Raw genomic sequence first — 26,885 nt, forward strand, 5'->3', positions numbered from 1 at the left:
ATCATATCAAGGTAAGGAACAACATCTCTGAAAACAGAGATGGTTTTTAATTCTTCCAAATGCATTGAAATCACAGGTCACCATCTGTAAGGTGGCTAAACTAGAGCAAACCTCAGCTCTCCTATAAAAGAGTTGATGAAGGAATCATTGCCTAGGGCTCCTCACAGAGATTTTCTTCCCAAAAGTCCCCTCCTCAGCTTTTACTGTGAAAGAGACAATCTGGCCTTCTGTCTGATACTTGAAAAATAGAAAACTTGTTTCTTTGTAAATATCTGTCAAAAAATGTCAAGTGCTCGTGCTTTACATGTGTGCTGCTGGTGTCAGATATACATTCTTTATAGTAAATAAAACATGTTATAAAAATTGATTTTGATACAAAGGAAAGATTGTGAAGAAGCATTTGTTTAGCTAAAGTGGTTTGCTAGTGAATAACTCGCAAGGTGGTCTTGTTTCAATGTTCAAATTTTATCATAAATAAATATAAAGGCAGTTTGCTGTCACATCTTTTATCACAAAAGCACAACTCTTTCATCATCACTGATTTAAAATGTCTTATTTCCTAGGATATTGAATATATCCGTTCGCATTACAACATTGAAGATTTTATTTACTTCAATTATCACCAGAGGGAGGAACATGGTCATCTGTACCACTTTGCTCTAAATCCTATATTCCATCTCTATACCAAACATTTTCTGAAAGAGATCCTTCGCTTAGCCTACAAATCTTGTCTCTACTACCCTATTTATCCGCAGTCTGTGGAAGGCAAGGTAAAAGGAAAAGTCATTAGTGATTTTATTCAATGTCATACAACCTAACCTTTATTTGGTTTGGTTTTTTGTTTGTTTGTTTGTTTCTTTCTATGCATATCTAGCATGTGATTGGTACAGAGAAATTTCTTCAGAAATGTTGCAAACAACACTTTGTTCTCCTCTCAGACCATACAATCTCCGTTTGTGTTGAAGGGTTACATGCGGTAGGGCTAGGTTGTGGCTTTGCTACAATGCCTGTGTTTGGGGCAGCACACCAAGTGTGTTTTGTCAGGGACAGAGCAATGCAGGAATCATGCCTCAGAGAGGAATGATTTGCTCTCTACTTCCTCACTTGTGTCAGTGAGGGAGGTAGTTTGGTTTTTGTCCCTACTGTTACCTTCCCGCTTTGCACTGGCTCAGCTCTGCTGACTAATGCATTGTGCAGGTTGTAGCCAAAGCGCCGCCCATTCCCTTCCCACTGTCTGTGGCTGCTCCAGGACAGCTTAACAATACCCCCTCAGCCCTGCACATTTGGACACAATGTCCAAATAGCAAAATAAGGGCAGTTTTTACTCTACCTTTTGCCCCAGCATGGATGCATAGTTGAAGAAACAGTCTTGCTCATACTGTGTATTGACAAGGGAATACTCCATAATATTTTCATTAAATTGTTTAATATGCTGATGCTGCTGGTGTAACCTTATGTGAATTGCAGATCAGTTACATGGCACATTTTAAAATGTCAAGATATAAAGCAATTCATAGTTTGCATCTTCACCTTATATTTTCTGTTACATTAAACCAAACTTTTCTGATTAGTCATGTTCTCCCACCACGTTTCTCAGGGCTTGTCTACACTTACCTTGGAGATTTGGCGGCAGTCGACCAGAGTTACGCAAACTATGCAAAAAACTTGCATAACTCCCATCAACTTCTGTGCTTCTGTTCCTTGCTCCATCTTCACTGCACTGCACCACTTGAGGAGGTGGTCTTAATACGTCCATTTCTGGATCAACTGAGTGGGTCTTCACTGACCGCTCGGGCAATCCAGCTAAGTCAATCTGACAGCGGCGAATTTGCCGCTGTCAGTGTAGACATAGCCTCAGATGTTATCACTCAGTTGCATAGTGAATTTTGAGATGTACAGGTGTTCGCTTTTTATTTAGAGATTAAGGGTTGGACAGCAGGAAGAGGAGAACGGGAAGGTAGAAGGTCACTGACTACAACATGATGAGAATAGATTAAGGATAACATTTTTACACTGCTATTCACACCGCAGTCGTCAGAACTGCAGGACAGTGTAGACATAGCCACGGTGTCATTGAAAGCCACTGGGACTTAGGCGTCTCAATCACTTTTGAAAATGGGACTTAGGCTCCTAAGACACTTAGACACTTGAAAATTTTACCCTGAATCGCCTTTTCTTTTCTAGCACAGGACCTGTCTAGACAGAAAGTTAGTGCACAGCAAACTGGGATGTAAATCTGCAGCACACTAGCCTGCCCTGCATGGCCGTGTAGACCCTTCTACTGGGCACTAAAAGTTCCTTAGTTCACAATGACCTACTCCCATTTCAAATCAGAGTAAATCAAAGCACACTAGGAAACTTTTAGTGTGCTGTCGCAGGTTCCGCACTGCCAGTTAGTGCACAGCATGCCAGCACACTGTAAATTTATATTCCAACTTGCCACGCACTAACTCTCTATCTAGACAAGCCCGTATAGAAATCTTGGTAAGATAAATACACACATTTTCAGAAGAAATCTTTTTGCTTCTCCAGTGTGTGTTCTTCTATACAGATTACCACTCTGTGAAGTTTTTATAATTGCCTCCTTGAAGAATTAACCTCCCTGAGTAACATTTGGCTTTTTTGGTTCTCAAAGGGTCATTCACAGGAATGACCATGATAGATGGAGAAGATGAGTTAAATTTCAATAATATTTTCTCCTTGGATCTAGGTTAAAGCAATTTAGCTTTAACTCAGCAATGCATTTTAATAAGTGGTAAAATATTATTTTGTTCATCTTACATTGTAGTATCATTAATCATGATGAATTCTGTGGGTGTTTGTGGCTCTGATATAGACTTCAAAGGCACTTGAGTGTAATTTACTTTCCGTTAATGTCCACTCTGTTTCTGATAATTCTCCTATTTTGTCTTTTCATGTAATGTGTAATTGGGTCAGTCATGCTGGAACAAAGCTGCTTCTAATGACCTGCACTATCCAAGTTAACATTTGGGGGTTTTGTTTAGTTCAATCTTTTTCCAGTTTATTAACATTTATCACTTGGATGAAATTGACATTTTAGTCAGTATAGATTTGCTATATAAATTCTTACACCATCCTTTGCCAAACAAGCAAAGGTTAACAGTAAGCAGATAATACAGCTTAATGAGGTCAAATCAAGCTGATTCATGATCACTGTGGAGAAAAATATCCTCCTGGGGAAAATACTTGTGCTGAAAAATCCCATAAACCAAACCACTTGTTTATCTGTCATTCCCACAGAGATAGTAATGTAATTACTCTCATAATTATCTTCATTAGTGTCAGGAATTATCTGCAATTCATTCCTCTGCTCTGAGTATGTTTGTTTGTTTGCTGATTTTTCTCTCAGATCTAGCCAACAGAGTTAAGTATTTTGTATTTACAAAGCCATACAACAGACATCTGTGATGCACTGTTCTGACATTCTCTGTGCTAAAATATAGATTGCTGTCTTTCAGTTTCAGAATCCCTATGCCCATTCCCTGACATCTGCCCTTCATTACATGGTTCCTGTGCGACCAAGACGACAGATTGTCTATCCTCTGGAAAAGCTTGGCATAAACGCTCCATCAAAGCAGGTCTCCAAGGATCAGGTGGGTAACAGAAGCAGCAGCAGGCAAGAGGCATAGTGCCAGCTAATGCAGGGTTTGGCAGATGGGATGACATTACTGTCTTAGTGTTGATAGGCTGCTTCTTAATTACATTGAATGTGGTGTTCATACCCTTACAGTCTAAGCTTTGCTAGTGCCATAATATATCTTTTTCTAAGCATATATTTCAAATTGAAGATTATAAAAAGCAGCTGCTAATGCTATGATATTTCCCTATTAGTAAATATTTACCGGTTTGCTGTATTTCCTATGAAATTACTTTAAAACTCATAGATTTTAAATTATTTTAATTAAAACACAGATAGCTCTTTGTACTGATGATTTTATCCTTCCTGTTGGTTCTCTGCTCTCAAGACAAAAAGTACAATGAAACACTTCTGACAACTTGTGTAGAAATACTGTTTGATGTGTTTTAAATCAATTTATTCTTCAGACTCACAGCCAGGTTTGTTTAATGCTCCACAACCCCTTCAAAAACCACTGCTTAGAGGTCCTAAACTGAAAGGTGGTTAAAGTTAAATTTGTAACACTTTTGTGCATTAAAATAGCTGGATTCTTTGGATCATTAAAATATGTAAAGATGTTTTCTCTGAAGTAACCGTTAAAGTTAAAATGTCAGGAAAAAAAATCACATAAGTGACGGATACTTTTTGTAAGTGGATGTAATTTACTTGGGAAAACATAATTAGAAAATTTTACATCTATTTAATGCTAGATTCCAATTGGCTGAGACAGGATCGTGTATAATATTCTTTAGCACTGTCCCCTCCATAGTTGGTCGGTAGTTCGTGGCATCAAAACTTCTTAATTGGGTAGCAATTGGCAAAGCAGAATCCCAGAACTTTTCTCAGCCAATTGGATTGTGTTATGCTCTTTGGAACAATATTCCCTTTCATATGTAAAACATTTTTCCTACCTGCCTATTCTTTACCTCATTGACTGCCTATCATTTTCCTTTAAACTGCTTCCTATGTTTCTTCAGATTACACTGAAGTTGCCTTAATGGCAGAACCTATTACCATTTTTGCTGGAGCCACAAAACACTACCCTCACCTCTCATTTTTGAGAGTTTTATGTTTATGGGATTTATAAAACACTATGTACAAGTCCTTCCTGAGGATTTTGAGTGAGATAAGTGAGAGTTGCTTGAAGCCTCTCAAACTTAACAGATTCCTTTTATATAAAAAGCAGTAGGCTTTTCAGCTCACCACTAGCGTTCTGCTGAAAGAGAAATGGAGCCCAGCTGCTTCGCTGTGGTCTTTGCATGTGCACTAACATTCAAAAATGATTTTCAAAAGGCTATTTTCTATCTAAACTGGAAGCCTGGGGCTGCTGAGTCCCCAGCAACTCAAGGGTTACTCTAGTCCGCTACTGCTGCTCATAGCTTTCTGAAGTAGCAGCGGCATGAAATGAACAAGGCTGAATTGGCTCTTCTGGTAAGCAACCAGCGTGGCCTTTGGCTACAATTAATTGGGCCATTTTAATAATTTAAGAGGCAACCTAGTGAGTTGGACTGTTTGTGGTACTGCAAATAGGAGGCAGGTTCTGCTTTCTGATCCCATCTCTTTTGCGGATTCCCTCTGTGACCTTGGTAAAGTTACTTACTATTACCCTCCCTGTACTCTGAGACCTGTGAATAATCCTGTTCACCCTGCAAAATCACACAGCCAAGTGAACAATACATTGTGATGATCGAAGGCTACAGCTAGAACTAATACAATCAACTGACATCTAGTGGATGTGATTATTAAATTTTATAATATGGTAGCATTCAAGGGCCCCAGTCAGGCACATTGCAAACAGAAAGACAGTCTCTGCCCTGAAGAGTTTAAAATCTAGACTAGACAAAAAGTGGGGAGACGGAGGCAACATACGAGTGGGGAGGGTTTTAAAAAAATCTCCATTGTGGGTGACAGGATAGGATAAGTGAGGCTGGTGAAAAAAAGGAGCTAACAGGAGGCCAGAGTAAGAAAAATGGAAAAAGTATGTTGATGGAGAAGAGAGGAAGCGAACAACCAATCAGCAACATAATAAAAATGTCCAATGTCCAGATTTAAAGCAGAGTCTGATGATGATGATATCCCTTGCATCCAGGGGTTCTGAAGCAGGCCATCCTCTTACCCACATGGATGGGAGTAGGACTCTGAGGGTTGTGGTGTTCTGGAGGAGTTGGGGCACACTTCTGGAATTTGAAGTAGCTGGAAGGTCCTGGTTTGGCTCCCCCCCACTTCTCTATTCTAATTCTCCCAGCATCTTTTGGGTGAGGGAGTCTTTCTTCTAATTGTGAGAAGTATTTCTTCTTGGCCAGTGCTGGTGATCACTTTGTGCCTTGAGCCATAAAGACTGAGAGTCATTGTAATTTTTATCTAAGCTTGTGTAACTGCAAATCTTTTCCCTATTAGATACAGCACAAAAGCTGTAGGGTCAGACAATCATAATTCAGAAAATGTGACATTTTTCATTTGAATGCCCATCATGACCCACTACTGAGTGGTCTCTCTCCATTTTTGCTATGGAAACAATTCTATTAAAATTCCTACCTTGGTGCCCATATCCTACCCTTTTGGTGTCCATATCCTGCCCATCTGCCTTCAGTCTATTGCTTCTGCAGCTTCAGACCTGCTTTCTGCCTCCCTCATTCCAGCTGCTGGGACTTGCCTCTGTCTGTCTCTTGCAGTAACAGCGTCAGGCTGAGTAGCACAGTAGTTCCTTTGCTAAGCACAGCCTTTGATTTACATGCACACATACACCCCCATCCCTCAGTGGACCATTAATAGCTTAGTATCTTAGGAACTTTGCGCATTGGGATCCCTGGGGCCCTAGTCACTTGTGCAGCCCTTTAACTTGTTCCAACCCCCTCATGAGCATGAAGAGATTCACTCCTGAATATCGACTTGCTAGGGTTAGTTCTGACAGAGTCTACAAGTGCCCTCTTCACCCCTTTCATTCCTCCAAAGATCAGATCAGAGATGCAAACCAGAAGGTCTTTGCCTGCCTTAATTCACTCTGTGTGGGATTGCTAGTCCAGACTGAACCCAGACTTGTTGGGAGGAGGCAGAGTCCCTGCGAGTCCGGACCAGTTCTGTCACATACAGATGAGCACTAGTTGTTATCTGATCTAGTTATGTGCTCGTTTTCCTTCCCTTCCCCTCCATCAGATTTTTCTGCTCTCCTTCCATGACTTGAAAAGAAACATGCCATCCTGCAGAAGATCCGCAACCTGCTCAGCATTAGGGCAGTTCAATCTGTACCACACTCAGCGAGACAGAGCTCTATTATATGGTGTCTGTTGGTGGGCCTTCTCAAACTGGCCCAGTCGCTGCGGCCCTTTCTCGAGCCCTGACCCCGGAGGAGGCCACAGCGCCTTCCTGTAGGGGAAAAGTTCACACTTCAGTAGCCTATTTCCCTGGCCGTGAGGCCGGGCGGGCAAGCAAATAGATAAGGGCTCCGGCCCTGAGGCCGGGCGGGCAAGCAAACAGATAAGGGCTCCGGCCCTGAGGCCGGGCGGGCAAGTACTGGTTCTGCTCTGGCAGCAGTAGGGAGGTTGAGGCTATCCCAGGGTGGCTAGGAAAAAGGGGGGAAAGGGGGACGCAGGCCCACCCGCCTCCACTGCGTCCCAGCCCAGGGCCCTAACAGTGGCAAAGGCATTGCCACTTAGCCCAAGGGGCTCCTGCCGCAACACGCCAGCAGGGCCGCCCCAATTCAGCCACCATTTATGGCTGCCCCTGAGCTATCTCCTCCCCGTATCCCCCTGTACCTGCTTCCCCAGGGTCGCTGGGGTCCGCTGTCAGGGGTAGGCCCGCCAAGTCCCTCCTCGTCCGGCGGCGGCAATGCAGGGCGCTCCTCTTTGAGGGGCAGTTCCTCCAGGTCACTGGGTTCCGGGAAGGGTGCAGCCTCCGGCAGCTCGTCGAGGTCTGGTCCCGACTCAGGGGGCTCAGCGGCCGGCAGTTCCTCCAGGTCCCGTCCAGCCTCAGGGGGTGTTACCCATCCGGGGTGCGCCAGGAGCTCGCTCCAGTCCCGGGGTTCAGGGCCTGGTTCTGGCACTGTGGTTCAGGGGTCTCAGCCCAGTCTCTCTGGCCGGGTTGTACAGTCCAGCTACAAGATGGCCCTACCCAGTCTCTAGGCCCGGTTTGATCCGGGGTTGGTCAGAGTCTTGGCTCCGGCCTAGGTCTCAGCCAGCGGGGTAGCACGTCTGCCTCCAGCGGCAGTCTGCCCCTGATTGAGTTCTGAGGCCTGTCTCTTATACTGCCCGTGCCTACAGAGGTTCCGCCTCTCTTGGGCCGATTGAACAGCTCCAGCGGCCCTATCACGGCCCGACCCCTGGGTTGCCAGGCAGACTGGCCTGCCAGCCCCTTCACAGTCCAGCCGTTTGGTTGTTGGCCAGGCTGCTCTGTGGGGCTATCCCTTGTCCAGCCTAGTCGCTGCGGCCCTCCCTCGGGTCCTGACCCTGGAGGAGGCCACAGCGCCTTCCTACAGTGTCCAAGAAACAATGGATCTATCTCCCCTCAATCCCTTCACATGGAGAGCCAGTTTCAGGGTTGAGAGGGTGACTCTTCAGATCCAGGAGATTGTAATATTATTGCCTGTCTTTGTGGACCATTATCCCTGTGTGTCCATACACCCTGTTCTCTACAGGCTTCTTCATATCTGCCTAGGTCAATATCACTTCTGGTATGACCCTGGCCTTTGGCTTCTCAGTATCCTTTTGCTTATGGGAATAACTATGGCTCTGAGGAAACAGGCTCAGTTTTTTACTGCTTTGAACTTTGTTGCCTGGCCCCACTCTCAGAGCAAGCAAGAGGTTCCTTTAACTGACGCCACTGCCTCTGCATTGCCACAACACCATGACCCATCTAGTGAGGGCTAGAGACAGGTGTTTTATACCCCTGGAGACCTGTGCATCTCCACTTTCTTATGGTGTAAATAATTTGCTTCGCAATCCAATAAATCATATAATATTGAACCTTACACATGTGATAGCACCTTATATATAAAATTTTTCTTCAAGGGCCGTTGTGTATGTGTTCTCACTTGTGGGATTCCACCTTCTGGTGGTGAGCTCATGGAACCCTCTTTCTAAGCCAGGTCCATTGTGGAGCATATGAGCGCCCTCATGTGGCGGTTTATGTCATATGCCCAAGTCTATATAAGGAAGTGCACTTCCCCATTCTTGGATCTCATCTCAGAAACACAGAGGATCACAGAAGAGGTTCCTTTTGAAGGCCCATGTCCTTTTCAGTGATGAGACTGAAAAGGTGCTGGAGAAAATGAAGTCTTCTAGAACCACAGCTAGATATCTTGGCTTTTCCCAGATTTCTACCTCTTCTCAGAAGAGATACTCCTCCTATCCAGTCTCCAAAGGCAAGGAACAGCATCTTCTCAAAGCTACTCATCTCAAAGGAGGTTCCAGTTCCTCCCAGAGCCAAATTACAGGAAGAGGCCTCGGCAACAATATAGAACTAAGAACACCAGTGGTGATCTTCAAGGAGTGTCCCTATGGGTACTCCACTGTATGTGCGGTAACACCTCCTGCACTTGGGATCGGAGATATTCAGTAGCAGTGCCAGTTGGGCCACACATGCGCTCCTCCCTGTCTCGTATTGTGAATGGTGTCTATAGTGCTGTGCAGTCCTACTGCCCTCAGTTTCTTCTAAACCACCTTTGGTCTGGGACAGAATCCTGAGCAGAGCCCTTCAGTCATCCCTAGTCTTTAGTAATAGTAGTGTTTCCATTATAGCTTTGTAGATACTAGCTGTTTCTTTTAATTTTCCTTCCCCCTTAAAAAAAATTCTGTTGCTCTTTCCTCCCCATTATTCTTTAGCTTAGCATATGTTTCCTTTTTTCTCTGCACTTCCTGTTTAGGAAACTCTCCCTGCTTGGGTTATGTTCAGTTTCCTTGGGTTTAACAGGTGTCTCTCTTGACGTGAGGCCAGCTCTGTGAGTGATGGTCATTTGAGGTGCATGTGCTGCTTAGGTGAGGGACACATCTCTCAGAAGTGTACCCACAGCCTCAACTTGAAGGCCCGGTCCACAAAGCACCATGAACTGAGGCTAAAACTTTTGCTCAGAGAGAGCTCTCTGCAACCAGCCTCAGACGCTGGCCCCGATACCTCTCCTATGTGGCACTCACCATCGGCACGGTCTTCAGCTGACCCACACTTGCCGCACAGTACCAAGAGGAAATCCACACTCTCCCACCTAGATGAAAAGAAAAGGGCCACTAGCTCACCCTTTAAGAAGCCGCCTCAGAAAAAAGGCATCCCCGGCGAGGTCCATAGCTTCAGCGTCTTCAGGGGTGAAACTTAACTCCTGTGACCATTCGGGTACCTCCGATACCAACACAAAGGACAGGTGCAAAGATCCTAAGAGGGCAGGACTGCAGGCAGAAACACTGTCTTGCAGCACTGAGAAAGACAGTGTAAGACTTTCAAAATCGGTACCGACCAGGTCAACAAAAATAATCCTGAGTGCTTCAGCATCGACTAAGCCTTCGGCACCTGTGAAACCCTCAGCACCATTTGAGGGAATGCACTCCGCCTTTGGCACCGACTATGCCTTCAACCACTACAAAACTACCGGTGCCAATGATGTTCCTGCCGATACAACAGGAGTTCAGGTACCTCATCGTCTCTGACGTGCCACAGTCACCACTTTTCCTCAGCGAGTTCCCTGCATCGCATGCACACTCTCCAGAGACTCAACAGCACTCTCCTTCTCTGCTGAGGACAGCACCACCCTTCTCACATTCCTCTGTCATATCAAGAGCAGACACACACAAAACCATCCTCTTGTCCCTGATACCCAGTGACCAGAACTGTACTAAGTCCCTGGTATGACCCCCGTGGATTCAACCCCATATGCCAATTCCTCCATATTGGCCTTGTTGGGATCCATGGGCTACATATAGGGCACACTTTCCCAAACCACCCATGAAGCAGAGGCAGACACAAAGACAATCTCAGTCTTCATCAGTCTCTAGACTTCCTGACACTGAACAAGAAATGCTAGAGGAACAGGAGGAAGAAGTGACACCACCAATGCACTTCTCATTTTCCCCCATGGAGACCATCATGCCACCACCTCCAATGTCTGCAAATGATTTTAGGTAGTTTCAAGAACTGTTCCACAGGGTGGTAGATTCTCTCCAGATCCGTCTGGAGGAAGTCGGAGAGCAACAGCACAGGTTGCTCGATATAATGCAGGCCTCTACATCTGCCCAAATAGCACTCCTGGTCAACAAGGTCTTGTTGGACCCAATCAAAGTAATCTAGCAGACCCTAGCCTCAATACCACCCATCCGCAAGTGAACGGACAAGAAATACTATGTCCCTGCTAAAGATATGACATTTCTTTACTCCCACCCTATTCCAGACTCCCTAGTGGTCAATGCAGTACAAGAGAATTGGCGGTAACACCACTCTAGAATGACTCCCTACGACAGGGATTGGAAGAAGCTAGACCTCTTCGGTCTTAAAGCCTATTTGTCAGCTACGCTCCAGTTTTGCATCGCTAATTATGAGGCATTCCTGGCAAAATACAATCATATAAACTATTTGAAATTCCAAGACTCTTGTCAACATCTCCTCAACAACAAAAGGGAACAGTTCCAGGCACTGATCACAGAGGGTCAAGCTCGTATGGCATTGCCAGCCTCTTTGGAGTCCACAGACATGGCTGCCTGCTGCATTGCAACATCAGTGATGATGAGACGAGTGTCATGGCTTCACCACTCTGATTTCTCCAGAGAGCACAGACCACTGTTGAGGATCTCCTATCTGAAGGGCCTAAACTCTTTACTGAGTGCACGGATGAGTCCCTGCATACCTTAAAAGATTCTAAAGCAACACTCCGCTCACTTGGTATATATACTGAGAGTCAAAGAGAAGACAGGGTAGATATTAGCCTATCCCAAAGTTTTGACGGCCACACTTCACACCTCAGCAGCAGTATGACCCACAACATCAGCAACAAAGATCCCCTCCCAAGCACAGGCAGACATCAACACAAGCTGCTGCACCTCATACATCCACCTGTGAACAACAGTTTTGAAGTTTTGATCGAGGCTCCGAGATGCCTCCCTCTGGTTCAGGTGCTCCAACTATCTTCAGCAGACCATCAGTTTGGTGACTGCTTGACCCCTTTCTATTCATTATGGTGACAAATCATTTCAGTCATGAGGGTTTTACAAATTGTCAACAAAGGGTACGCCATACTGTTCCCCTCCTCTCACCCTCTGTCCCTCTTCAGGGACCCTTCTCACACACACCTGCTATGAGAAGAAATAAACCATTTTCTGCGACTGGGAGGCTGTAGAACTCGTCCCATCCCAGCACATAGGGAAGGGTTTCTATTCCCACTATTTTCTGATCCAAAAGAAATCCGGCAGATGGAGGCCTATCCTAGACTTGAGGAACCTCAACAAGTTTGTCAAACTACAACCGTTCAAGATGGTCTCACTATTAACAATTCCAGCACTGGAACAGGAGGACTGGTTGTCTGCCCTCGACCTCCAACATGCATACTTTCATATAACCATACACCCTTTCCACAGGTGATTTCTCAGATTTGTCCTGCGGTCTGACCATTACCAATACAAGGTGCTACCTTTTGGCCTTTCAACAGCACACAGGGCATTTTCCAAAGTCCTCCGGTGGTGGCGGTGCACCTACGCAAACAAGGGATTGTAATATTCCCATACCTAGATGACTGACTCCTCAAGGATCTGTCCAGAGTCTAGGCTGTCGAGGCCGTAAAAAAAAAATGGACCTATTTTCAAACCTCGGCCTCCAGATGAACATGCAAAAATCAGTACTGACTCCAGTGCGGCATCTGGAATTTATTGGGGCCCAGCTATGTGCTATTCAAGCCAGAGCCTTCCTCTCAGCTTTCAGATTTTCTGCAATAGTGAGTCTCATTTCCATAGTAAGAACCAGCCTGCAGATTTCCATCATGACACATCTACAACTGCTTGGCCATATGGCAGCAGCTATGTTTGTGATGAAACACACCAGGCTACACATGCACTGTCTCCAGGCATGGCTATGAACAGTGTACGTGCCCCACAGACACAGCCTAAACAAACTCCTATCAATACCAATCAAGTTCAAGGACTCATTAGATTGGTGGACAGAACCCCAAAATGTCTGGCCTGGGGGGGTCCCTTTTCCACAACCAACACCATCCTTGATACTGAAAACCATCGCCTCCCTAATTGATTGGGGAGCACATCTACAGACCCACACTGCAGGGGAGGTGGTTTCTCTCAGAATCCACATTGCACATCAACCTCCTAGAGCTGTGTGCAGTACGCAGTGCGTGCTGACACTTCCTACCACTGACCAGACAAAGGACCATAAGAGTAATGACGAACAATATTGCCTGCCTGTTCTACATCAACAGACAAGGGGGAGCCAGATCACAGTCCCTGTGCTCAGAAGCAGTGAAATTGTGGAACTGCTGAATCCAGCAAGACATCAACATCTTGGCCGTGTACCTACCGGGACATCAGAACACCATGGCAAACACATTGAGCAGGAGGTTCTCACAAGACCACGAGTGGGAATTAGACATAACAGCCTTACAGCATATATTCCACTGAACATAGATCGCTTCGCCACATCCGACAACGCCAAAGTCCACAATTCTGTTCAAGAGTGGGACTAGACCTCCGGTCTCAAGGGGATGCCTTCCTCATCCTGTGGAATGCATCCCTACACTATGCCTTCCCATCATTTCCCCTTTTGTTCAAAGTACTTGACAAGATATAGGTGGATCAAGCCAGAGTAATTCTCACAGCCTCAACATGGCCACAGCAGATTTGCTATCCTTACCTCCTGCGCATGGTGCTCTGTCCAGCAATCATCCTACAACTGACTCCATGTCTCCATTCTCAAGACATAGGCCCACTCCTCCATCCCAATCTAAAACTCCTCCATCTGAACTCATGACTCCTTCATGTTTCCAGGATCTGAAGATGACCCATTCAGAAGAGGTAAAAGATTATTTTAAATAGCAGACATGATACAACTTGCCATACTTATCTCTATAAATGGAAAAGAATCAACGTTTGCCTCTGTGTATTCACACTCTGCACCCACTTTCCCCTGTGGCTCAGAGTTCTGTGTGCCTTGGGACTTGTTTGTGGTTCAGAAGAAGGCACTGAAGTGGTTTTGGGATTCACTCCCTTAGGCAGACTAGGGCATTTAACATAAGACACCAGACGAGGGTGCTTGCGCACCCCCTAAAGGAAACTGCTTTGAAAGAGTTTCACATGCTCACTGCCTTGTGGCCCCAATCACAGAGGTGTGAATGCAGAGGTGACTCTCAAAGACCAACAGTTACTGATGAGAAACCTCTTTTTTGTGGAACTTTTCAATACATTTCTAAAATTAGTCATTTTGTTTCTTGCCGAGGCCTATACAGCTGTCTACATGGTACCAAGGTAACTTGGTTTTACAGGCAGAAGTATATAATAAATAATCCTAATAAAACATTTCACAATGCTCTAAAACATCTCTCTTTGGCGTACAGCACCAGGAAGTACTGTCCTCAAAGTATTTCTGCCCCAGCTGGAAACAGGAAGTAAAGGAATATCATTCAGAGTGCCTGTTCTCACAAAAATTCCAGCTCAGTTCTGCCAGCCCCAGGAGGTTTGGATGTGTGTTGAAACTCTGGGACGCCCATTCAAACTGTACCTCCACAACATTTGAGGAGCCCCATCTCTTCTCAAAATCACATCAGGGTATACATCTGTCACACTACAGTTTCATGACAGTTAAAACTCCTCTCTGCTCACTAACCGATCAGATCATTTCCAAAACTGTTCTAAATCAAACCGAAATGTCCATCCCATATATTCTGAAACAGTAACCTGTGTCAAACAGCCAACTGTTATAAAAGAAAAAGACTCAGAATTTTAACTTCCACATTATTTAAACTGTACATGAGTTCTGCCCACCGGTCAGTCATTTTTAGTCACGTTATATGAAAGAAAGTTGAAAAGAATCAGAAAAAAAAAAAATCTATCATAAAGTGCTGCTTGTTTGTAAGGTGCTTATAATTAACTGGAGAGTAGAAAACTAGATAATTAAAACATTTTATAATGATATCTTCATAAACAAAAATTTATAAACTGTTTATTTACTTTTTCACCATCTGGGAGCATTCTATTATCCATCTGCTCCATGGAATTATAAATATAAGGAAAGAATAGGTGATATATTTAAAAAGACTAACTGACCCACAATGAGAAATAAAAATATCATGTCTGTTGAATTATTTTTTGTTTCTGTCCCTTCATTATTATTTTGTTGGATTATTTTTTATTGCATGGTTGCATTCCAGCCTGTTTAGGTTTCATAGCGCACTTCAGGATTGTTTCTGCAACAGCTCAGGGTTAGTTGATGTTAGCTGATAGTTAATTAGTTAGTTAGTTGATGTTAGTATAGAATTAGTTAGATAGTAGTGCGGGGATTTTGCTTTTTCCCTTTCCTTTATCCCTCTTTGTTTTCCAGTGAAATCTATCAGCCTGGTTGGGCACATCTGGATCACCAGATTTCAAATAGTGCCTCTGTCAGGAGCGTATCCCAGTCAGCTGTGGCCACTTTGTGTGTCCGTTGCTTGGGGGAGTCCCATATCTCCCAAAAGTGTAACTTCTTCCTAGCTCTCAAATCTAGAGCACAGAAGAACTAGGAGAATAAATTGAGGCTTCTGATGATAGCGTCTGACCTTCGACCTGCTTCTGAGTCAGGTCAGGAGACTCACCCCACGTACATCTGTCTTTGAACAGATCCCATGCCCCTTTGACTTTGGCCCAGGTCTCTCTTAAGAAAGAGAAGACTTTGGAGGATTCAGGGAAAACACAGCAAGAGATGAGCTCTGTCTCCCATCACAAGGATCTGGCTCCCAAAAGGCCCTGATCTCCCACTAAGACTATGGTGTCGGAAGTGTTGATCTCTCAGCTTGGTACCACAGAGGCAAAAGACTCTTACTCCAGTACCAGTAGGGTGGGAGATCCCAGAGCTCTTCGGAGAAGCACAGCTCCAGCAGGCCTCCAATATCACCTATGAAGGACAGGACTGTATCACCTATGAAGGACAAATGCACTCCTCCAGAACAGCACTGTTTGTTAGGCTTGTTATTGGTAACTTCTCACTCAGCACCTTTGGTTCTGGGAAAATCAAAGTGACAGACAATTTTGGCCCCTCTGTCAACATGCTCCGGATTGATGATGCCATCCATCTCAGCTGCTGTGTTGGTACTGACTCACTCATTACTGCAGGAATTCTGGTACTCCAGGGACTACTCAGTCTTAGACAAGCCAGAGTCCCTGTACTTCTGGATACCAAATGACTCTTGGTACTGAGACCCTGGTCTCTGGATTACCATTGCTTCTTGGTACCTTAAGATTCTGTCTTTTTTAATTTTTTTTTACTGGGGCCCCTCCATTGGAGGACATTCAGTCAGTGTCCTGTATATCAGTGCAGTGTTTCCCCACATCCATACAGGAACCCATACTTTAACAAGGATCCTCGTCCATGACAGTTGGTGTGATCAGCCCTGGTGCCACCCTCTCCCATATGGGCCCCCACAAAGACCATACTGGGATTCTTGGGCTGCCTATCAGCAACAGTTTGCCAGACCTCACCTCTGTTGCATCAAGAGGTTAGTATTACTCAGTCCTCTCTACCAAACCCCCAACACGAGGAACCGGAGACTAGGGCAGATAAGGAGGCCATCCCTTTAACTCCTATTACTTCCTTGTCTCCGAACAAGGGAGCCATCCCTCCACCACCATCGATGGCTGACGATTTTTGCCAGTTCCAGGACCTTGAGAAGAAGTTGGCTGACACCCTTCAGATACCTCTTGAGGAGGTCAAAGACTTGCAACACAAGCTCCTGGATATTCTGCAGTCAGCAGTGCTCACCTGCATTTCACTATCCATTAATGAAGTGCTCTTATATCCAGTGAAGACGGCATGGCAAACTCCTGACACCATCCTGCCAATTTGTAAATGGGCGGATAAGAAATATTATGTTCCACACAGGGACTGACTTTTTCCCCCCACCCGCCACCTATTCCCTGATAGTGGATGCTGTAAATATGCAGAGCAAACAGCATTAGTCTAGGTCTATCCTTTGTAATAAGGTTTAGACCTTTTTGGCCTAGAGTCTTACTCATCCATGACCCTCCAGTTTTGGATTGTAAACTATCAGATGATCATGGCCAAGTATGACTTCATGAATTACAATCAATTTGCAACTTTTATTGAAATTCTTCTTCCGTAGGATCATAGAGAACACTTTCAGGCCATCATCATGGAGGGTAGATTATTAGCCAAAACCTTTCTTCAAGTGTCCTTAGATGTGGTGGATACCACCGCCAGATCCACCTGCACAGCTGTTGTTATGCACAAGATGTTGTAGCTCCAGCTCTCAGGAGAAGCTCAGAGAAGTTCAGAATACTGTTTAGGACCTCCTGTGTGATGCCTGGAAGTTCTCCTGAGAGACAATGGATGAGTCTCTGTACACGCTGAAGAACTCCAGAGCCACATTGAGGTTTCTGGGTACATACACCCTGTGAACAAAAGGAAATTTAGTAGATCTCAAACTACCCAGAGGTCATGCCCTGCCCAATTTTCAGGATATTCAGAGAACCACCAAACCCACTAGAAATAGAGCTACTTATCCTCCTTTGGTGAGTACCAGTCATCATCTAAACAACAATTTTGATAGATCAGTTGAGGGTTTAATTCCTCCATCAACTCTAATTTACAAGCTGCAAACTTTTGTCCACCTTCCCACTTTTGGAGACCACATTTCCTATTTCCAGCAGGGTTGGCAGCATATTAAAACAGAAAAATAGGTCATGGAGGTCATAACATCTTTGTTATGTCCACTTTATGTCTCCTCCCCCCTCTCCCTACTTCCTTGTCCTTTCTGTGGGTCCCCTCTCACAAGATTATACAGAGTCAAGAAGTGGACTCTGTCCTTTGCTTATGAGAGAGAGAGCCGATCCCATCTCCTCACAGGGGGAAAGGGTTTTACTCCAAGTATTTTTTGTGCCAAAGAAGAATGGAGTGTGGAGACTGATCTTAGACCTAAGTTGACTGGACAAATTCCTAAAGTCTCAAAAGTGCATGATGGTGATTCTGGCAGCTATAACTCCAGAGGCAGGAGATTGATTTTCGGCCCTTGCATTACTGTTATGGTTGGGAACACACCTCAGTTCCCTTATGACACAGAGCAGATGGTCACTTCAGGAAACCAGTCTCTATAACAACCTGTTGGAACACAGGTCAGTCAGTTCCTACACCTCATCAGAGGCAAATCAATCAGGGTCATGACAGGCCATGTGGATTGCATGTTCTATATCAACAAACAGGGAGGAGCAAGATCCTCCTTCCTGTGTGTCAAAGCTATAAAGTTATGGAACTGGTGTGTAGCCCAATAAATTCAGATCTCAGCTATATACACTTCCTGGAATCCAGTATGGCATAGCCAGTATGCTCAGCAGGCACGTCTCCCAAGATTGTCAATAGGAATTGGACTCTCAGATTCTTCTCAGGATATTTCAAAGATAGGAACTTCCAGAGGTGGACCAGTTTGCCACATTCACAACTAAAAGTATCTCATATTCTGCTCAAGAGGAAGCCTAGGTCGTCACTGTTTGGGAGATGCCTTTCTCTGTTCCTGGATGAAGGGCCTGTTCTACTCATTCCCTTCAACACCATTAATTCTAAGAATAATGAACAAGACAAAACAGGGCAATGACAGGGTTATCCTTACAGTACCATCCCGGCCAAGACATGCTTGATATCTTTACCTGCTTCACCCATGCGTCCAACCCGTATCTCCCATCCCAGGAAATAGGTTGTGTGCTTCACCCTAACCTAGGGGTCCTCTGACACTGAGCATGGCTCCTACTTGGTTCACAGGATTAGAGTCCACCTGCTTGACAGGAGTACAACAGGTATTACTAAACAGTAGAAGGGAGTCAACTTGAATTACTTACCTTCAGAAATGGTTCAACCACTGGTGTCACCATCACTGTCTTGTGCCTAAATCCTCTTTACTCTCCGCCATCTTGGATTACCTACTGGACCTGAAGAAATCAGGCTTATCAATCAGTTCTATTAAGGTTCATCTGGCTACAGTATAAGCATTTCATCCTCCACTAGAAAGGTTTCCCAAAATTGCTTACCCTATGTCCTCACAATGTATTAAGGGTTGAGGGAACCTCTACACCCAGGTTAAAGATCCTACTCAGGTTCTCAATCTGGTACTCAGATACCTCGTGGGACCTTCATTTGAACCTGCAGGCAATCTGCTCCTTGCTTAGGGAAATTGGGGCTTTAATGGAAGACCACCCATTTATAGTATTTTTCAAGGACAAATTGTCTTTGTGGCCACACCCTACATTTTTATCTAAAATGCTATTGGATTTTCATCTCAGCTAGGCCATTCATCTGATGATCTTTTCCCCAAAGCGACATACATCTCAGAATGAGACCTTCTTTTATATTTTAGACGTTAGGTGGGTGTTGGCCTTTTTTTCTAGATAGGACCATGGAATTTCAAAAATCACCTACACTGTTGTCTCCATTGCAGAGAGATCCAAGCAGTCCATGATCTCTATACAGAGACTTTCAAGGTGGATCTCTGAGTCTGTCATTGCTTACTATGATGCATCTGGTGCTTTGTTCCCACAAAGGATAATAGCACACTCTACCAGATCACAGGCAATTTCCAAACACTGTGCTTTGGTGCATGCAGTTAGATCTGATATGATGTTTGGTACTGCTGTACTGTTTTGAGTCACGGACTCAATCCCTCCTCCCTGGGGGGATACTGCTTGGGAATCACCTGAAGTGGAGCACCCACAGGGATGCTACTTGAAAAAAAAGAAAAGGTTACTCACCCTGTGAAGTAACTGTAGTTCTTCAAGATGTGTCCTATGGGTGCTCCACTCCCTGCTTTCCTTCTCCTCTGTTTCAGACTGTTCTTTGTTGGATGTTTGGATAGAGAAGGAATGTGGTTCTCCTGCACAATGCTATATACTCTCTGTGTGTGGCATGAGGCTGTATAGAGCACATGCATAGGCTGAATGGATATTGCTAATAGAAAAACTCTGATCAAGGCCCTAAGAGTCCATGGGAGGACACATCTTGAAGAACTATAGATACTGCATAGGATGAGTAATCTTTTCTTTTTGTTCTCCTTTCACTAGCAATGAAGTAACATTTAGTTCAATAATATTTTTTAAACCTACCAGCAGATAATCTCGCAACTGCATCCAACAGTCTTCTACTGGAAATTTATCCTGTGATACAAGGCTTTTTAAATAGAGGTGTAAGCTATCAAAATGAGTTAACTTCACTGGGAGAGCAAAGGAACTCATCAAGAAAACAATATTTTGATTAAAAAGAAAGGTTTCATTTTCATCATGTTTACGATGAGGCCAGCAGTCTAATTTCCGTAATGGTGTATGCATGAAAGTGCCTGTTTTCATATTCATAATGAACAGCCATATTCACAATAATCAGGTGGCAAGTCCCCGTAGTCACAATTATATGTGGTGCTTTTAGAGAGGATGTGAGTTTGAGCCCCAATTGAGACAAATTATTCCCTTTATAAGTTTAGGAGCTGCTTACCTTTTTTTGCCAGTTATTCTTTTAATTCAGTACAGTACCAAAGTGAAGCTTACCAATATCTCTCTCCGCCAAGAAAGGATTCTTTGATCCCCACTTTGGGCAAATCCTTTAAACTCCCCATCTTTCTGCAAACTCTTCTTGCAACATGCTTTGGCACTGCAGTGCTGTTAGTACTCTTCTCCCTCTAGAGAATGAAATCTGGAAGAATAGAAACTTGTTCATGATGCTAGAGATGGTAAATGCTAGCACAAGCACTGATACTACTTGATGGGAGGGGAAACGGGCTGTGTACACTGCATTACCCCCATGGTGTTTGGTTTTACATCACAGCATTTGTGTGCATTTTCTTGATTCCAGGCTAGTTCTCATGGCAGTTACTGGGGGGAAATCCCACCAAAAGAAAATTCAGAGAGATCATCATATTAGTATGAAATGAGAGAGAAATACTGGTTTGAGATCTATAAAATAGTTTTTGTGAAACAAGAAAAATGATTAACAGAATCTTACTCCTTATCCCTTTTTGCTATAATTCCTTTCATTCAGAAAGATTCTAAAATGTTTTACAAACACACATACTTAATGGGCATCAATTTATCCTCCACTAAAATGAAGCCACTTCTGGATTTGAAGGTGGCAGCTATTGAACAGCACAAAGCAATGCTATACAAGTTTAGTGCAGGAAAAGAAGGTGAATCTGCCTAGGGCATTTGTCTTGTTATCTAAACACTAAATAGCATATTCAGTTGCAAAAAATCTCACCTTTTTCAGACTGATTGAAATATTTCTGCCACCTCCCCTCCAGGGAGCTTGTGCAGAACTTGATTCCCCACACAAGTATTTGGATTGGAAACTGGTGACTGCAAGTTAATTATTAAATGACTCTTGCAAAGCACACCATTAACTTAGGTATTGCTCCAATGCTCTTATCATTAAACCAGCTAATTGAAATATGTCTGAACCGCCTACTGGTTTAGTAATATCCCAGTCAACTTAGGACACAGTATTCCTGACCATAGGTCCCCCAACCACCACTTTACCTGTGGAAAAAATCAGGTGAGGATCTTTAATGTACTGAATAATGGCTGGAGAAGCCCAGCATAGACATGACTCCTCATCCAAGGAAGGTTGCACTCTTTTTTAGTGTAAGGAACAAGCGAGAATGTTCACTGCCTGCAGCTGACATCTTTTATCCTGTTCAGTAATAAAGGTTGCGAAGGGTACTGAATTAGTAACATCAGTTAGAAAAAAGGGGAGGTCTGTAACCCGTGGTCTGCTGGGACACTTTCCACTCTCCAGTGCACTTTCCCTTAGGTCAAAGGATATTTCGATTTGCTGGAATCAGCAGTGGAAAGGGGATCCAATTTGTCTGCATCCCATCAGAGATTTAGTTCTGTGGGGCGTGCTGAAGTGACAAACTGTGGAGCATACCCCATGGGGATGGAATGTTTGAGTGATTTTAGCAACAAGCCTCTAGCAATCTCTGCTAAGCCTAACACAGGCTGCAGATGGTAAATTTCAGTAGCCTATGACTCAGTCAAATGTGAACAGATTTTCATAGGTACAGAAAAAGGCACCTTCCTGACCTCAGGACTATCTCCCTGCCATACTTCAAGAACCGCTGTAAATGAAGCAGGTATTAGAAAAGTTGGACAATGTTTTTAATACAAGGAGTCTGGCAACTTTAATATTGTCACTACCTCTGTCAAAGAAAATGTGGATTTTCAGTGTCATGATTTTGTGTTGGGTCTTTTCACTTAAATATCTTACAAGTTGGAGCTATTTTCCTTAGTTATAATACTGTAGTGTATTGTTTTTAACATTGAAAAATACTTGTGGCCCAAGTGATGGTAAAGAGATGATTTCCTGATTTTAACATAAAGGTTAATATATATTTACATTAATGTTAAAATGAAATGAAAACAATTCTGTATCTTATAGCATATGTGGATCATGTTGAAATGAAAAACAAAGGCTCAGGTTGCATGGTTTTCATTTAATCAAAAGAGCGGTATTAATTTTTTAAGAGGTAACTGTTGCTTAAGATGCTGTTGTGTATGAGTAATACATTTTTAATGATTTTCTTGTACATGCATGGATTAAAATCCATTATTTATTGTAACTTCCCTTGCCTAGTAAAGGTGCTGCTTTTATAGCACCAGCAGTCATGCAAACACATTTATTTTGAACTGATGACTGATAATAAATTTCCTTACTGTAAATGTCAGTGGATTTTGTGTGTTGCTGCCATTACATGTTGTTTGGAAGCCTGAATGTTACACAATTACGGGATGCACCAGATGGCATCATTAACAGGAATGCTCTGAATGTTTACCACTTATGTGCATGTGTGAAATTAAAAGTAAGATGACCTATCCTTACTTTGAAAGCATGATGTCAGTAGTATACAGGTGTTAATGACATTTGCAGTAAGATAGAATATTCATTCCTGCCTACAAAATAGGATGGGTTTTTTTAGCTGTTTGAAAACAGCTTGTAGATTGGAACCATGCTAGGTGTAAGAGCAGTTTGCAAAGAGGGAATAGACATTTTTTCCAAAGAAACTTGCAGTTCAATATTACAAAATGAAAAGCCCCAGCTGCTGTCACTAAAATGTAACTCTGCTACAGTAAGCAACAAATAAATCTCCCCTTGTATCACATTATTGCTATTTAGCCTTGCTGTGCTAATTATTGTCAGTATAAAATTTGATGTTGCTGGATTTATTTTTATTAAGGTTTATTTTTAAAAGTTATAGGTTTAGGCCTGTTCTGAATTTGTCAATGTATTTTCTTCTCAGGCAAGATGCCACTTTGATAACTTTGGAACATGTTGTCATGTGTTTATCTGCAGAATAGGTACAATAGGTAGAGTGCTGCAGTCTTTCATTCTGCCCTACTAATGTATGGCAATCCAGTTTGAAAGGGATGAGAAGGTGGGACATGGTGTACTGATCTTTAGGTGCCTCCTGGATTCAGTAATGATGTATCCCTGTCTAAAGGTGCCCTTATGGGGAGACCTTGCTGAGCCAGACAGCACTGTGGAATTTTTTGAGTTAAATCCCAGCAGGTATTTTCACAGTCCTATCTATTAGTGCCTCTCTGAGCTGAAGCAATAAGGTGCATCTGAGTGAGTCTGGTTAGTCTCAGAGCCTTAGAGTCTGGGTTTCTTTTAGGGGAGAGAGTGTTTGTTCTCTAAAAGTCAGGATAGAGAGCTCTAGAGACAGAAAATCTGCCTCGTTTACATGATTTTGTATTTATAGCTGATCCTTATTTTGTTTTATTTAAAGGTTTTAAGATGCATGAAGGGAATGTGGCCAAAGACTGATTCCCCACGTGTGCTGTTTTGGTTGCACAAACACCATGTAAAATAAACATGAAAAACTAGAGATACCTTTTGTAGCCCAGTCTAGGTCATGCATGACATTTCTCTCCAGCTGCAGAGACCCTGGTTCTGCCACAGATCGTTATTCTCCATGCTCATGTAAGGCCTGATCCAAAGCCCAGTGAAGTCAGTGGGAGTCTCCATTTCATTGAGTTTTGGATCAGGCTCTTCTAAAGTTGCCAATAAAGGACGAGCTTTCATTTAAAAAATGCATTTTCAGCTCAGCTACTCAACTAGTGATTGTATAAATTAACAATGCATTAATCGTGATGTCACTAAGAACAGGGCTTTGACAATCATAGAATCATAGATTAAGATTGGAAGGGACCTCAGGAGGTCATCTAGTCCAGCCCCCTGCTCAGAGCTGGACCAACCTCAACTAAATCTATACAGAGAGCTTGTTTCCTCTTACTCTCACTGACCTTTCTGGCATCTCGGTAACAGTCATATTCTTCTCACAGGCCTTGATCCTGCGAGCTTTTCCATGCAGGCAGAACCCTGTGCCCACCCCGAGTATCATTGGCATCACTGAGGATCTGCATGGGCACAAAAGTCAACCTGCAGGAAGCAGCTTGCAGGATCAGGACCCATGTATTTTCCCCAGTGGATACTGCCACCTTTCTGTCTCAATTAAAGTTCCTCACCTGATGACTTCAACTGAAGCAGTAGGTCGTCAGCATCTAAGGACAATAGGGAGTTTTTAAAATGCATTAGGAACAAAAGAAATCCTGACAATGGTTTTGGTCCACTGCTAGGTGGAAACGGTAGAATTATCAATAATACAGAAGAGGCAGAAGTGTTTGATAAATGTTCTGTTTTTGAGGAATAAGCAGACAATATAGTCTCATTATATGGTGGTGATACACTTTCCATTCCTCCATTTTTAAATCAGCAGGTCTAAATATGTTGCATCCAAGAATGTTAAAAGAGTGAGCTGAGGAGCTCGCTGGACTGTTAATGTTGATTTTCAATAAGTTGTGGAGCACTGGGGAAGTTCCAGAAAACAGGAAGAAAGCTAATGTGGCCATTTTTAAAAAGGGCAAACAGAATGGCCTGGATAATTATAGGCAAGATAATGGAGTGGCTGATAGGGGACTCAATTAAAGGAGAGTAATATAATTAATGCACATAAGTGTGGGTTTATGCAAAATAAATCCTGTCAAACTAACTTGATCTTTTTTTGATGAGATTGTTTGGAGGGGCCCCAAATTAATTCTATGAGGTCTGTCCCATTGGTGATGGACATGGAATTTATTAAAGTTTCCCAGGTGAATGGCAAAGATGGCCTAGGGTGGAGAGACCCTGGTGCCCAGATTTCTCTGGTCAGAAAGTATGGTCAGGGAGTCTGATTTGCTTCAGGGACAAAGTGTGGAACTCCTGGCACTGGGAAAATATAAAACTCCTGTGCCTTTAGCTAAAGTGCATTTGGAGGGAAAGGGTTGGTAGAGTACCTTAAAAGTGGATTGTATTCTGGTGGAAATGCTCGTGGGAAATGCTGTATTAACTATGACTAATGCTGTTATTATTGTAACCCATAGTAAAAAGGAATATTGTTCTGTAATCCCAAAAGGGAATGATAAAGACAAAGAAACTGCTGTGGGAGAAGGGGAAGACACTTCTAGTTCCAACTCAGCAGAAGGAAGCTGCGTGTGGGTAGGCGGTTGATACCAACTCCTGCATAGTAGAAGAAAGTAGCATGCTTCCCAGGCTGGTAAGGGAGTAATTGAAGAAGCTTGTCCCAGTTGTCAGCTTGCCAGCATTTTGCAGCTGAGCAGAAGGCAGACCCTACTCTAGAAAGCATAAGGGAATGCATCCTAGAGAGAACCCCAGTGAAGGGAAATGAGGCAAGCTTTTTGAAAAGGAAGGAAGGTTTTACAGGAAAACTCCCAGAGGGAGCGCAGAGGACCTATGATGGGTTAAAAAGGAATTTTTACGGGCCAGGGATACAGAATAATGTGAGAGTATTGCAGATCTTGTGACTTATGTCGGAAGAGAAAGAGAGTGTCAGTCCCCTAAAAAGTTCCTGTCATACTGCCTCGTAGGGGACACACCTAAGAGTGCCAATCTCAGGTCAGACTGCCAAAATACAGGGCATATGCTCCAGACTGGTAATATAATATATCATAAGATTTCACAAAGCCAGTAACAAATGTGGGCTTCTAAAATACTATACCAGTTATTATGAAGCCACAGACAGTCCCATCTAGCCACTCATGCACCACCCAGACAAACCAGACTTCTGTGATAAATTATTATTAAAAGCAAGAATCATATATATAGTCTTCCATTTGCAAAGAACCAGACACACACGCAGGTCAAAATATACTTCAGATCTTACCCCAAAACCACGTTGGTAGCCAATCCTTTAGTAGCTAAATACTAAAGGTGTATTGATATTTTTAAAAAGGAAGAGCATCATCAAGAGGTTAAAAAGAACCATATAGATTAGTTTATAGATCAGGATAATAGCAGTGGTGTTAAATCTGTCAGTTTTATTCTAAGTCTCTGTGGTTCGTCCCAAATATTAGAGTCCTCAGTTCATTGTTTAAAGCTCTTCTTTGTTAGAAATCAGTCCAGAGATGTGGAGCAAGAAAGAGGCAAAGAAAGTGATGTCACAGTCTCCACTTTTATATCTTCTGTCCATGTGCATGGAATATTGCTGGCACAAACATGGAGTCCTGGATCACATAACCTGACATGCCGCCACTGAATCATAGGACATCCATTGTCACCGTACTTTCTGAGGTGTCTTCAGCAGAGGCTCACCTAATAGTTGATTCTCCTTAATGGGCTATCAACACATGGCTGGCTGTTCTCGATGTAAAATCTATCTTGTGATTGTTACCTAGGAACACAAAACATTTGAGGTACAAACATATAGTAAGTATTCATAACTTCAGATACAGTGTTGATACATGGATTTAAACAGGATAATACTACTTAGCAGCTCATAACATTTCCATTAATACCTTACAAGGCATACTTTGTATAAGGTTTATCACAATTGTACATCAGTGGTTATATCTTAAGTGTAAACATGGTTATATTTCTTTTTATACAGTGCCCCAGTTCCCCTACACCCCTTCCCTGTGATACAAATGGCATTTTTCAGGGTAACAATGAACATTGTGGGCTTTATGCCCCATCCTACCCAAAGGGGGAAGGAATATATCTTGGTTGTAATGGATTTTGCCACTAGATATCCAGAAGCAGAGTCTCT

At 43.3% G+C, this 26,885-nt stretch overlaps 1 protein-coding gene across 1 annotated transcript in view; it reads left to right on the plus strand.

Moving 5' to 3' along the window:
- The window catches only part of CFAP61 (cilia and flagella associated protein 61), a 224,539-nt gene that overhangs the window by 68,448 nt on the left and 129,206 nt on the right, over window positions 1–26,885 (plus strand). Inside the window, exons 16-17 of the mRNA XM_067532819.1 lie at window positions 564–770; window positions 3,480–3,614. Of these exons, the coding sequence (XP_067388920.1) occupies window positions 564–770; window positions 3,480–3,614 (342 nt within the window). The remainder of the gene's footprint in view (window positions 1–563; window positions 771–3,479; window positions 3,615–26,885) is intronic.

The sequence above is a fragment of the Emydura macquarii genome, unplaced genomic scaffold (assembly GCF_026122565.2).
Source record: "Emydura macquarii macquarii isolate MOO-44397 ecotype Brisbane River unplaced genomic scaffold, CSIRO-AGI_Emac_v2 contig_3305, whole genome shotgun sequence".
In the NCBI taxonomy this organism is placed as follows: Eukaryota; Metazoa; Chordata; order Testudines; family Chelidae; genus Emydura; species Emydura macquarii.